Below are 14300 nucleotides of genomic sequence, written 5' to 3' on the forward strand. Positions count from 1 at the left end.
TGTCCGCTTCATGTATACGAAAGCAACGGTGAAATATACTCACTCAAATGAGCAATCCTATTTATCCATATTGTATATTCTGTATCTATATATGTGTATATATGGTGTATTTATGCTTATATCCTTACTCTCATTCCCCTTAATGTATCTGTAACATGCAACTTCTTTCGGTGCTTTGCTACTGGAAACTGAATTTCCTGGAGGAACCCACCCGAGGGATTAATAAAGTTTCATCTAATCTAATCTAATCTACTTGGGTTTTCTTCCTGCAGCCCTCATGTTTACTCAAGGTTTAGTCCCGAGGGATTAATAAAGTTTCATCTAATCTAATCTAATCTACTTGGGTTTTCTTCCTCTAGCCCTCATGTTTACTCAAGGTTTAGTTCTGTCTTCATGCTGATTTTCTTGTTCAGTCGTGTCTCATGTTGCAGTTTGTCAATCCTGTCCCTGTGCTCTGTGTTCCCTCTGTTCAGTATCAAGTCTGTGCCTCATGTGTTTCCTGTTTTATTTTGATAGTCTCTGTCCTGTGTGCAGTGTGCTTGGTTTTGCTTCCCTTCTGTCATTAGGCCTGATTTGTCCCAGATGTGTTACCACCTATTCCCCATCTTCTCGTAGTCCTGCTTGTGTATTTAAGCCTTGTGTTTCTCTGTTAGTTGTTGTGTTGTACCCTCACTGTACTGTGTTTTGTTTTCTATGTGCTTCTGGTAATGTTCTGGTTCACTCTTTCCTGGTTTGATTTTCTAGTTTCCCGGGTTTCTAGTTTGGGCTCAAGTTTTGAGTTTCTAGTTTTGTTTTCTTCTATTTCTATTTGAATGTTCTCCAGCAATAAAGCTGCCACTTTAGTTAATCATTCTGTCTCTGAGTACTGCGTTTGGGTCCTACATCCTGCCTGTCATGGTCCTGGGCCATGTGGGCCCAGTATTCTTAGTTTTCATGTATTTTTGTATTTTGTTCTTTATTTAGGCCATGCTTCCTGGGTTGATCTGTTACGTTGTTCCTTATGTGTTTTCCCTTCGTGACTCTTACCCCCTGTGTGCCCCTCTGTGTATTTATGAGCCCTCGTCTCTCTTTGTGCTTTATTCTGTTTTCCCCAGCCCGTTATGTCTGCGTTCTCCCCGTGCTCTCTCTCCTCCTGTCTGAACCTCTGTGCCTGTACCCGTCAGCGTTATGTTCACCCCGCCCTGTCTCGTTATGGTTATCTGTGTCACCTGTGTTCCCCGTGTGTTCCCACTTTCCTCGTTAACCCTCTGTGTATTTCTGTCTGCGTCTTCCTCTGTTCGGCGTCGCGTTCTCCCTCATGTTGTGTGGATCTCCCTGTGTCTCTCTGCGTATGTTAGTTTACTTTTCCCAGTTTAGTTTTGTATTTCCTATGTTCTGCCATTCCAGCATTAAAGCTGTGATTTTGAGTTCATCCCCGTGTCTGTGAGTTTTGCGTTTGGGTCCTCCTCCTGCCTGCCACACAGCGATCCATGACAGAAGAACGCGACCACGATATGGACCCAGCAGTTCACAACCCCTCCGCGGACCTCCAGTACGATCTGACCATGTCAGACCCAGCGGACAGTTCGGACGAGATTGGGGAGGAGCTGCAACGGCTCTGCCGGCTCATGACGCGCATCTGTGGGTGCACGGACCCCAGAGTGGTGTCCACCGGGTTGGCGGCCATTGACGCAATCCTTCAGCAAGCGCCACAGCTCCGGCGGTTTCCCCAGCTTTTTGAGGCGTTCGACTCTCTGGCCCCCCTGAAGGAGGAGCTTCGCGCCCGCACGCTGGCCCAGAGGGTGTTAAACGCCGCCTCCGCACCTACGACTCCGACCCGCAAACGGTTGTCGTTGCCGCTGCCTCGCGAGCCGGAGGCAGTCAGAGTAGGGACTCTGAGGCTCACCGCTGCACCGCCATCAACTCACAGTTCGTCTCCGCCACTGTCGAGCTACATAGCCCAGCGCACCGAGATGGTGGAGGCCACAGATTTCGACGACGATGAGCGACAGCAGGTATTGCTAGCTTTACGGGAGGACGAGCTTCGTTGGAAGCCCTGGCTCATTTCAGAGGAGGAACTCACACCTGTTGCACCGCCTCGGACCAGCCGCTCGCCCTCCCCACACTGCTCAGACTTTACTTCGCCTGCCTCTTTTCTGGCAAGGATGTGGGCGGACGACGAGGAGATCGCCGCCACACCACCCTCAGCTTCGGTGGCTCCAGCATCCATCGTACACACTTCCAGAAAGAACCGGCGTCAGCGCCGCCGTCGCGCACTGCTACGTCCTGTCTCGCCCTCCACGAAGCGTCCCGCGGACGCTGTGGGGGTCCTGGACGTCGATCACGAGGGGCAGCAGCACGCCGCAGGCGCACAGCTAGTGGAAGAGTTCGGGAGGGAGCCGTGGCTCGCTCCTGATCATGACGAGCGCTCTTTCCGGGGGACTCGACTGGCTCTTGGGGGTCCCCGGAGTTGCCAGGGACTTCCACCGCTCACCCCGCCCGCTTCCACGGATAGAAAGAAGCGGCACTCCCGCCGCCGGCACCCTGAGCCTGCCATTTCTCGGACAGTTTTTTCTGAGCCTGCTCCTTTTCCTGCTCGTGTTTCTCCTCCCAGGTCAGTTCAGTTAGCTCCTTCGCAGCCACCCTCTGTTCAGTTAGCTCCCTCACAGCCACCCTCTGTTCAGTTAGCTCCCTCGCAGCCACCCTCTGTTCAGTTAGCTCCCTCGCAGCCACCCTCTGTTCAGTTAGCTCCCTCGCAGCCACCCTCTGTTCAGTTAGCTCCCTCGCAGCCACCCTCTGTTCAGTTAGCTCCCTCGCAGCCACCCTCTGTTCAGTTAGCTCCCTCGCAGCCACCCTCTGTTCAGTTAGCTCCCTCGCAGCCACCCTCAGTTCAGTCTCCAGTAGCTCCAGTGCCGCCTGTAGCGCAGGCCCCAGTAGCTCCAGTGCCGCCTGTAGCGCAGGCCCCAGTAGCTCCAGTGCCGCCTGTAGCGCAGGCCCCAGTAGCTCCAGTGCCGCCTGTAGCGCAGGCCCCAGTAGCTCCTGTAGCCCAGTCCCCGATAGCAGTACGGTCCGCTGGTCAGCTTAACATCCAGCCAGGGGTCTCGAATCTCTCTGGCTCTGCATCAGCTCCTGCTGGAAGCTCGGATGAGCTCATCCAGGACTCCGCGGCTCCCACGCCGCCATCTACCTCGTCAGCTGGAGGGTCCGAGGGGCCCGTTCAGCCTCCTGTCTCCGCTGGAGGGTCCGAGGGGCCCGTTCAGCAACCTTCCTCGTCAGCTGGGGGTTCAGGAGAACCGCACCAGCCTCATGCCACGTCCGCTGGAGGGTCCGAGGGGCCCGTCCAGCCTCCTGTCTCCGCTGGAGGGTCCGAGGGGCCCGTTCAGCCACCTTCTGCTACACCTGGTCCAGCCTGTGCTTCGTCGGCTGCAGCCTCAGAGCCTTCGTCGGCTGCAGCCTCAGAGCCTTCGCCTGGTCCAGCCTCAGAGCCTTCGCCTGGTCCAGCCTCCGCGGCTTCAGCCTCGTCTGCCGCAGCTTCAGCCTGTGCTTCGTCTGGTCCTGTGCCCACCGGGCCATGGCCAGCACGCCTGACACTGGAGAGCCGCCGCTGCCTTCCGCGCGGCCGGCCCCCTGAACTGCTCCGTCGCCTCCTTCGCCGCTGCCTTCCGCGCGGCCGGCCCCCTGAACTGCTCCGTCGCCGCCTCCGCCGCCGCCGCTGCCTTCCACGCAGCCGGCCCCCTGAACTGCTCCGTCGCCTCCTTCGCCGCTGCCTTCCGCGCGGCCGGCCCCCTGAACTGCTCCGTCGCCGCCTCCGCCGCCGCCGCTGCCTTCCGCGCGGCCGGCCCCCTGAACTGCTCCGTCGCCGCCTCCGCCGCCGCCGCTGCCTTCCGCGCGGCCGGCCCCCTGAACTGCTCCGTCGCCGCCTCCGCCGCCGCCGCTGCCTTCCGCGCGGCCGGCCCCCTGAACTGCTCCGTCGTCTCCTTCGCCGCCGCCGCTGCCTTCCGCACGGCCGGCCTCCGGACCAGCTCTGCCACCTGTGCCACCCGCCTGGTCGGCCCCCCGACCGTGTGACCCGTGAACTCTTGTGCCTGTGGGCTCTGGGTCGGCCCCCTGAACTTTATTTTGACTACGGTCATGTGCTCCTGTGTTTTCTGTTGTTTGTTTTGTTTCCCGTTCTGGTCCCTCCGTCCTGGTCCCCCGCCTCCCGCCCTGGGTGGGTTGTTTTCCGTTTTTGTTTTTGTTTCTCGGGTTTGGGCTGTCGGGAGCCAGCCCTTTAGGGGGGGGTGGTGTCATGGTCCTGGGCCATGTGGGCCCAGTATTCTTAGTTTTCATGTATTTTTGTATTTTGTTTTGTTCTTTATTTAGGCCATGCTTCCTGGGTTGATCTGTTACGTTGTTCCTTATGTGTTTTCCCTTCGTGACTCTTACCCCCTGTGTGCCCCTCTGTGTATTTATGAGCCCTCGTCTCTCTTTGTGCTTTATTCTGTTTTCCCCAGCCCGTTATGTCTGCGTTCTCCCCGTGCTCTCTCTCCTCCTGTCTGAACCTCTGTGCCTGTACCCGTCAGCGTTATGTTCACCCCGCCCTGTCTCGTTATGGTTATCTGTGTCACCTGTGTTCCCCGTGTGTTCCCACTTTCCTCGTTAACCCTCTGTGTATTTCTGTCTGCGTCTTCCTCTGTTCGGCGTCGCGTTCTCCCTCATGTTGTGTGGATCTCCCTGTGTCTCTCTGCGTATGTTAGTTTACTTTTCCCAGTTTAGTTTTGTATTTCCTATGTTCTGCCATTCCAGCATTAAAGCTGTGATTTTGAGTTCATCCCCGTGTCTGTGAGTTTTGCGTTTGGGTCCTCCTCCTGCCTGCCACACAGCGATCCATGACAGCCTGCCACCTCAACACCTTTAATTTTACAGCTTCTTAGTTATTATAAAGTGCTGCAACTCATAATGTTTTCTAAGATAGTAAAACCAGATTTAAACCGACTACTTCTACAAAGATGGAGCTAAAGTGATGATATACATTTAGTGTTTGGACTTGGACACATACAGTCTGTTTTTCCTTATAACTACATGTGAGTTCAATTAACATTTTGTAGGAAAAGGGAATTTGTTTTTTAAAAGGATTATAGATTCGGAGCTGAATTACCCAACGGAACATCTCATTCACTGACGTTTGCTGGAGAAGCTGCTCTGCCTCTTTGTGATGGAGCAGCAGCGTGACGTACTGAAGACTGTTAACGGGGAAGTGCTGAAGCTGAAGGCGTCTCTCTGCTGCTCAGACTGACGTTCAGTCGTCATCCAGACAACATGAAGACTGCACCGGTCTCTCTGCTCCTCGGTGAGTGAAACACTAAAATCATCGATTTATTTATCACAGCTCCAACAAACAATATGGCAGGAAAACAACCTTTCAGCAGTTACAAGCTTGCAGCTACTGACTTTAAAGTTCATGTAAAAATTCTGAAAAGTTTCGTCAAGGCGAGAGGAACAGTTCATTCTCCTTCTTATGTCTTTCTGGTTTCATTTGATTGGTAATCAGAATCAGAATCAGAATGGGTTTATTGCCAGATGTTGAGGTTTACAACATTAGGAAATTGCTGCGGTGCTTCAGTGCAAACAATAAGAATTAAAGTGCTATGTAGAAAGAAAGATATGTGCATGAGATATACATGTGATATATACATGAGAATAAGAATTAAGAGTGCTACGTTGAAAGATATATACATGAGTGCAGGTGGTGATCAGTGCCAAACATGAAATGATGCAGTGACACAGCGTAGGGTCATGTGTTAGTGGTGGGAACAGTCATGTGGTTATTGTTCATGTGTCCAACAGCAGAGGGGAAGAAACTGTTCTTATGGCGAGAGGTTCTGGTGCGAATGGACCGGAGCCTCCTGCCTGAGGGGAGCAGGTCAAACAGACTGTGTCCAGGGTGAGAAGGGTCAGCTGAGATCCGAGCTGCACGCCCCAGTGTCCTGGAGGTGTACAGGTCCTGCAGAGATGGGAGTCTGCAGCCAATCACCTTCTCAGCAGAGCGCACAACATGCTGCAGTCTCTGTTTGTCCCTGATAGTGGCTCCAGCGTACCACACGGTGATGGAGGAGGTGAGGATGGACTCGATGATTGCAGTGTAGAACTGCATCATCGTCCGTGTTGGCAGGTTGAATTTCTTCAGCTGCCTCAGGAAGTACATCCTCTGCTGGGCTTTCTTGATGACGGAGGTGATGGTGGGCTCCCACTTCAGGTCCTGGGTGATGGTGGTACCCAGGAAGCGGAATGAGTCCACAGAGGTGATGGGGGTGTCAGTCAGGATGATGGGGGGGAGTGGAGCTGTGTGCTTCCTGAAGTCCACAATAATCTCCACTGTCTTCTGGGCATTCAGCACCAGGTTGTTGTGGCTGCACCAGGACACCAGACGTTCAACCTCCCTCCTGTAGGCAGACTCATCCCCGTCCGAGATGAGCCCAATAACGGTGGTGTCATCTGCGAACTTGGTGGCTGTGAAGTTGGGCAGGAACCAAGAAGTGATGTTAATGTTGAATAATGGAGCTCACAGTTCTAACTGAAATGTATGAAGAGTGATAGAAAATGGTTTCAAACATGCATGATGAAAGTTTTTCGGTTTAAATCGATCTCATCATCACTGCAAACCTCTCAGAGGTTCAGCCCCTCAGCAGTTTAACCTGGAGTCCTGCAGGAAAGTCACCATATAGTCTGGACTAAGTCAGCGATTAAACTTTCTGCCCAGCTAAGTGTCAGTAACATGAAGACCAAAAGAACAAAAGAGACTTGACCTCTTTTCATCAAACATCTCTTCAGTCAGGAAACCACAGCCTCTGACTGCATGAAGCACAGGGTCCTCTGACTGCGTCCCCTCTTTTATCTAGTCTTCACTTCCTCTATTCACAGCCAATTTTCCATTAAGAGGACTGAGTGTATTCAAACAACCACAGACGGTTTTGACTGTTAAAGTTCCCATTCCCATTGACATGATGACCTTTAAACAGCAGCAGTGTGGGACTGAAACAGGCCGCAAATCTGAAAATAAAAACTGTGCTTTTGAAGGGTGGCTTCTTAGTCCCACACTTTCTTCTCTGCACATGAATGAAAGCTCATCCATGCACAGTTCCTTCTCCATTGTTTACAATGCTGTGCACTGTGATGTTTACCGTTGATTGCCATCTGATCAAAAAATGTATAGAAAACAGGAAAAGACAGGCTAACCTGCGTTGCTGTCTCGGTGGTATTTTATAACTTCCTGTTCCTGTTACAGTGCACGGTGGTGTTTGTGTAGTTTAATCTGCGTGGCTCACAGATCTGGCAAAAATACAGACCTTCCATAATTAAGTAGAAGTACAAATACTACTGTTCAAAAATACTCCAGTAAAAGATGAAGTACTGATTCAACTTATTAACTCAAGTAAAAGTAAAAAAAAAAGTACAGACTAGGAAGTACTCAAAGTAAGAAAGTACAAAGTAGTAGCAGTAAAACCCTGGCTGATTGTGACCCACACCCATTACCACACCTTGGCTCATGTGATTAGGTAGAGGATCATCAGGGGGTCCATTGTCCCTCTCAGGGGGAAACTCCCACAGAGCTTAAATGTGGGTCTCTTCACCGTTTGATCCTAGAACTGAAGAAGCTTCTCAGATGAGAGGTGAAACGTCTTCAAGCAACTCAAAGAAGTCCAGACGCTTTTCTTTCCAAGCTCCTTGGGTTGTGGCAGATACTTCAGGAGATTAAAAAGTTTCCTGAGAGAAAAAAAACAACAACAAAAAAAAAAACTGTTCAGCCTCAGTCTTTCTTTAAATGACCTCTGACCTCCTGTTGCAGGTGTGTGTGTGCTGCTGCTGTCTGCACTGACTGTTTGTGCAGGTGAGTAGATGAAGTGCACCATGGTCCAGGACAAACACTGAGTGTAAACACTGATAGAAACTGTCCGTCTGTCCTCCAGTCTCTCTGAGCGTCAGTCCAAACCTTCAGCAGTTCTTCACAGCAGCCTCAGTGTCTCTGACATGTGACGGTCAGCTGGGCTCTGATGGATGGACGGTGAAGAGGGACACAGGAAGTGGGACTGAGTCATGTGGAGCAGGGGGGCGGGGCTTCGGGAGGTTCAATGGTTCATCCTGTTTGTTTGATGAGTTCAAGCCAATCAGTGGAGTTTACTGGTGTGAAGGTGAAGCTGGAGAGAAGAGTGAAGAAGTCAACATCACTGTATCAGGTAATGAAGTCATTCATTTCATCAGACTAACAGCAGACTGTTATACCACCTCTACATCACTCTGTGGGTCTTTTCCTCAGATAACGAAGTGATCCTGGAGATCCCTGCACTTCCTGTGAGGACAGGAAATGATGTCACACTACGCTGTAAAAACAAAATTGGTGGCACAGCTGCAGCTTATTTCTACTTTAATGGACGTCCTGTTGGACCTAAATCAGAGAAACTCATCACCATTAACGTGCAGCAGTCTGATGAAGGTCTCTACTGGTGTTCTACTGATGAGTTTGGATCATCTCCTCAGAGCTTTCTGAGGGTCAGAGGTCAGAACACTGTTTCCTCTTAAAGCTTAAACCTGTTGAGCTGATAACAAACTGAATGACCCAGCTTCATATCTTTCCTGCAGATCCTACAACACCAACACCACCAACAACAAAAACATCAGCAAACATCCATATCTCCTGTTCTCCTCCTCCTCTTCCTAATCCCTCCTTCATCATCCCAGTCATAGTTACTGTAGGTTCTCTGGTCCTTGTGGTACTGGTTTTGGTTCTAGTTCAGCTTCTTTGGAAGAAACGCACAGGTATGATATCTGTCTGACCCACCTGGGCTCTTTTGGTTCAAGCAGCAAATTAAAATATTTTGAAATTTCACTTGAGAAAATCTGAGGGACTTTCCTGTCTGCATTTATTTTGTAGAGCACTGGGTCCCAACATCTTTAGACTGATGCGTTCCCATGGCCCAATTGAAAAGTTTTAAAAGTTCTGGAAGTGTGTCCATAAAAATGAAAAGTATTACTGATATAAACTGGGCTTATCTCTCATTCAAAGTCACGTCCAGACAGCTTCCATCAGGGTTTCAATTGTAGGATCGCTCCCTAGAAATTAGATTCAGACTAAAACCCCACAGACACAAACACCAGTTTGGGTTGTTTTTCCTGATTGGCTGTCACTTGTTAAGGTGGTATGATACAGGAACAGTGTTCTGTGGTCTCATAGCTCTGATGCTGCCATCATGGCTCTGCTTAATCCATAATCAACCAGTCTTTGCTCCTGAATCCTGTACCTGTAACATCAGACTGTCTATGAAAGTCTTCTAAACATCCTACAGCAGTGAAGTGATCACCAACGTTCATTCACATCACATCATTTCTGCAGGGAGACACCAGCCAGCCTCTACAAATGATGTCACATATGCCGAGGTCACCATTAGAGAGTCAGCCAATAAGATGTCAGTCATCCAACCAGAAGTGATTTACTCCAGCCTGAGCATAAACACTACAGGTACACATTCTAGCAGGTGACATAAATGAGCGATAAAAGCAAGAGAAATTGAGAGTTGAAGAAGATGAGACTTTTTTTCTCCTCTTCATGCTGCCATGTGTATTTGACCTCTGTCTCTAAATTAATCTGAAAGCTTCTTGTTCTGGACAAATTTAAATGTAAACCCATTTTCTAAAAATTTTAAATTTAAAAAATGTGTAAATAAACAAAGAATACAAAGATTTGTAAATCTTATATTTTATTAACAACACAATACCAAAAACAGGTTAAAAGAAGAGAAAACCAAGTGGTACCAAAGACCAACAGCTGGAGGAGGAACACTTCCAGAAATGACTGTCAATGAACACAGTTCACCACACCACCTATTCCAGGAGCGCAGCTTCATAGTAGGAGAGTCAGGTGCTGAACTGGCCTGCCTGCAGTCCTGATCTTTCATCAATGAAAACATCTGGAGCATCATTGTGACGGAGTTACACCGTCCCGAGCCGCCGACAGCTGATCTGGGCGCATACACGCACCACCACCATTAGTTTTTACAATTACCGTGGCTGCGCGGTTTTTCGGCGACCGGGCAGATAAACAAAAAGGGTGAGAGGTATATTTTGAGCAGCGCAGAGGGTGGCCAACATATTTTCCCACTTACCTTCAATAAAGCCGGTCGCGGAGACTCGCTATGATCGCCGATTATACGGGGGTTATGCAAGCCGATGGTATGGTGTTCCGGGGTTTAAATAGTGGGTTCGCGCGCGCTTGAAGGGTCACGTGAACTGCATTATTCTTTTGGTTTGTTTGGTGTTATTGTGAAACACTGTAGGCTGCCTGGAAGTGGCCATAAATGTCTGTATATACATATATGTATTGTAGGACTACAGCAGGAAATAAGCTGAGGGGGAAAGACGGTTTGATAAAAGAAATAATAAAGAGATGACTATTACGCCTAGTGGGAGGGGCTATGGGGTATAAGAGAAGGCGGTCAGGGCCTACCTGTTGTCTTTTTTCCAGTGAGCTGTTACAGAGAGGGTAACATGCAGACTGTGTTTTGTATATAGATGTTTGTTTGTGCTGACTTAAGTCAGTTCTATTTTCTTTGTAAATAACTTTTTGTGCACCTGGGAGGCCGGCAAAATAAATAAATTATCCACACTGAATGCTTTCCGACTACGCCTGTATTTGTTCGGGAGAAGTTAGGAGAGGACCCCGCGACAATCATGAAACCAGAAGCAGGACAAAGAAGAGCCAGGACTGCTGGGCGGCTAAAACCCTCCATCAGACACGGATGGAGCAACATCCCACTCCCAAAAAGTCCAAAAGCTGCTGTACTCAGTTCACAGACATTTCCAGAATGATGTTAAAAGGCGAGGCTGTACAGGAGCATTACAAAATTACACTTCTGCTATGTGTTTGGTTTTCGGTCTTTGAGAGAATATGAGACTTGAAAATCATTGGATTCTGTTTTTATTTGTTTTAAACAGCATCACTACTTTGAGGTCGTAACATGTGGTCATGGAAAAAATATTTTTACCTCAAATATATCAAAAGTTTTGAAAATGGGACAGGAACCCAGGATCCACAGCAGGTCTGCAGCTCTGTCGCTAGTTTCCTGTTTTACAGTTAACGTTGTCACTGGTTTCCACTAAACCTTTACTGTGGTCTCTGTGGTCGATTCACGGTTTGAAAAATGGGACAGTGACAGTGTCAGACAGCCGTGGCACTGATCCTGCAGCTTCAACAGATCGCTGCACTGGAAGAATGTGATTGGTACATAGTGTGAGTCAGTTCAGGTTAGTATGAACGTCTGCCCTTTTCCAAAATAAATGTGGGAAATTTTCTTTATCCATGTGTGTTTGGTGAAAAATAAAGTTGACAAGTCGCTCAGAGAGAGATCAAAGATGAGGTTAGGCCACCTTTTGGATTCCACACGAGGAGCTGATGAAGATGCAGAGTCACCAAAGTGACGGGAGAAAGTTCTCCTGTGTGAGACGCAGCAGTCACATCAAAAGCAGATAAATGGTGAAGTCACCTGAGTCAGTAGCTGTTTTTCCCCAGAGTCGAGTGTTCATTCACCCACATCAAAACAGGTGCTGCTCGTGTGGTTAACTGATGAGAGAAGCTGAAGTCTCTGCGTGACAGGGCTTCCTTGTTGACACCAGTGGGAAATGATCAAAGGTAAAACAACCGGTGTGATAAACCACGAAGTGTTTTATGTGTTTAAGTTCAGTTTAACTGCTGTTCGAACGTTGTGGACTGTTTCCCGCCATGAAGAAAGAAAAGACAAAGTGTCTGACAGAACATGAGAGTGTGCTGAACTGGATCAAATTATTACGGAGAATGAAATACCATGACCTCATGAACTACAGTAAACTAAGAATGATGATGATGAGTAGAAGGAAGAAGACGACCCACAAACTCCCTCCTCAAATGCCTGTCTCCTCAAGGTCAGCTTTGTTTCACTCAGCAGTTCCACCTCAACAACGCCGTGTGGTTCAGTCGAATTTTCCCGTATCAGTTATAGTTTTCCTGCTTTCTTTCTTTCTGGTTGTTTCTGCCCTCCCGTGACCATCCTAGAGCCTGTCTCTCTGCCTGTTCCTGCTCACAGAGAGGCTTGTACCCTGCCTTCCCCTGCACCCTTTCCAGTTCCCTGAATGGTGGTCGCTGTGGTCCAGTCAGTCCCAGTTGCCTAGAGCAGCTAGGGCTCCGCTTGTCCCTGCAACCATATCAGTTCCTCAGGTAGCAACAGCTAGTGTCCAGCTGTCACCTGCTCCCATGCCTGCTCCCAGCGTGAGGACATCCAAGGCCCAGTCCACCTTTGCACCCTGGCTGGTGTCCAACTACTTCCCATGCCTGTCCCTACTTCCCAGGGTGACAGTGGCCAAGACACAACCTATCCTTGCACTCGTACCAATTCCTTGGATTGGGACAGCTGTTCAGCCAATCCCTTCAGCAGTACCTGTTCTAAGCGCTCAACGAATCTTAGTACACCATGGAAGCACAAGCAACAGGGGTGGGGGTAAGCCGGTGTAGACAGCACATCTGGTCCTGTAGCATGCGCTGGGCCCAGATCTGCCCCCTGACCTCGGCCTTGGAGATAAGCATGCAGAGGTGTTTGGGGTGCAAAGGATGGGAACGAAGATTCTAAACACAGTCTGTTATCATGGAGAAAGGTCTTGTTGTCCAGCTCCAGCCTTGAGGCCACAGCTGGCGCCAATGTGGTAGGCGCATGAGATGGTAGTGATTTTCCTTTAGTGCAAAAACTGCATGCCAATTTTACAGTTGCTCTAGATGTCCGTCACTGGTCTCTCAATCTCCAAGATGTTATTACTATTATTATTATCTTGTCTTATATTATATTATTTCCTGTCCTCTGTTGATTTCCCCTCCACGATATTCATTTGATCTTAATGCTCCTTGCTGCTGCATTTATGGTGGTCCATGAAGGATTCGCGAGACCCATCCTTCAAATCTGGGGAGACAGAGGACGCATTTGTGGGCCACATTTGGAGGAGCCTTCAAATATGAACAACCTTCATCGCCTCACTGTGACGTATTCGGCCTACAAATGCGGCCTCTGAATTTGGCAACAGCCAAAGACTATGTGACTGTAACATTAAATTAACAGTGTCTTTAAATGACCTTTGACCTTTAGTGACCTCTGACCTTCAGTGACCTCTGACCTCCTGTTGCAGGTGTGTGTGTGCTGCTGCTGTCTGCACTGCAGGTGAGTAGATGAAGTGAACCATGGTCCAGGACAAACACTGAGTGTAAACACTGAAGTGCTTCACTCATCTGTCACAGATAGACACACTAACAGAGTGTGAGCTCTCACTGACTGACTCTCAAATCAAATCTGTTCAGGTCTGTCCACAGTTTCATGTGTTGTTTAGGCGACAGGAAGAGTTCACTCATCTTCTTTTGTGTTTTGGTTTTATTTGATATTTGTTTGTCATATTGTGAAGAGGAAATCAAGTAGAGATGTTTTCAGTTTCTGTAACATGATGGTTTGTATAGATATCAGCCAACAATCATCAGATATCAGCTTTCACTCAGGAAACCACAGCTGCTAGCTGCATGTACTAAATGTTTGTCTGACCGGCCTTTGTTGTATAGTCTTCACTTCCTCTTCTGTTTACAAATTTTCCATCATGTCAACTGAGTCAAATTTAATTTCTCTCAGAGTTTGTATGCTTTGTTACTTTCTGATGATGAGCTTCAAATATGAGCAAAGTGAGACTCAAACAGGACGTAAACCTGCAAATAGAATCCATGAAACAGCTTTTTCACACTGTTCATCCCACAGCTGAGGTGGAATAAACATCTAACCTTCAAGAATGTGCTTTTTTATTTTGCAAGACCTGCCTGCAGTACCTTTACTGTCCACTTACCCAAAGCTGCTGAGAGCCTGAGTGGGGAGCATCAACTCAAACAAACAACAAATCAGTGGAGTTTACTGGTGTGTCATTCCGTTACAATCGAGGTGAGTGGCTGCAAATTTCCACCAGGTTCTTGAACCTCTTTCATATCCGCCCCAAGCAGGCCCATAATCTCTTCATCTGCTCCACTCACCTGGAGCTGATTTTTGGCAATCAGGCTGGAGATATTTAAGCCTCACACTGACGTTCCTTCTCCACCAGTTAGTCAGCTACTCCATGTTGGAGCTGGCTTTTATGTCCCTTGTTCTCGTGTGCCTTAGTTTTCCACGTCTCTTACTCTACCTTAAGCTCATCCCTTGGACCTCGAACAACTTACCTTCACTCTGGAAATCTCTCCGTGCCTAACCCTTCTAAGAAGAAGATCAAATGGAAAATGAATGATGGAAACTGAGGTCAGAGCT

At 48.7% G+C, this 14300-nt stretch overlaps 2 protein-coding genes across 2 annotated transcripts; both read left to right on the forward strand.

Annotated features, from left to right (window-relative positions):
- The first annotated feature begins 1544 nt into the window (after positions 1-1544).
- Positions 1545-2667, forward strand: LOC146578201 (uncharacterized). Its single transcript, XM_085267770.1, has 2 exons — positions 1545-2593; positions 2664-2667. The coding sequence occupies exons 1-2, from the start codon at positions 1545-1547 to the stop codon at positions 2665-2667; spliced, it is 1053 nt and encodes a 350-aa protein (XP_085123896.1).
- Positions 2668-5277: 2610 nt separating this feature from the next.
- Positions 5278-9917, forward strand: LOC146578202 (uncharacterized). Its single transcript, XM_085268612.1, has 7 exons — positions 5278-5308; positions 7805-7846; positions 7926-8192; positions 8273-8523; positions 8577-8772; positions 9347-9472; positions 9738-9917. The coding sequence occupies exons 1-7, from the start codon at positions 5278-5280 to the stop codon at positions 9740-9742; spliced, it is 918 nt and encodes a 305-aa protein (XP_085124738.1). The 3' UTR covers positions 9743-9917.
- The last annotated feature ends 4383 nt before the right edge of the window (positions 9918-14300 follow it).

This window comes from Mchenga conophoros, linkage group LG3, assembly GCF_057382185.1.
Source record: "Mchenga conophoros isolate Kocher_MC1m ecotype Shallow Benthic linkage group LG3, M_conophoros_male_GT1.1, whole genome shotgun sequence".
NCBI lineage: Eukaryota > Metazoa > Chordata > Actinopteri > Cichliformes > Cichlidae > Mchenga > Mchenga conophoros.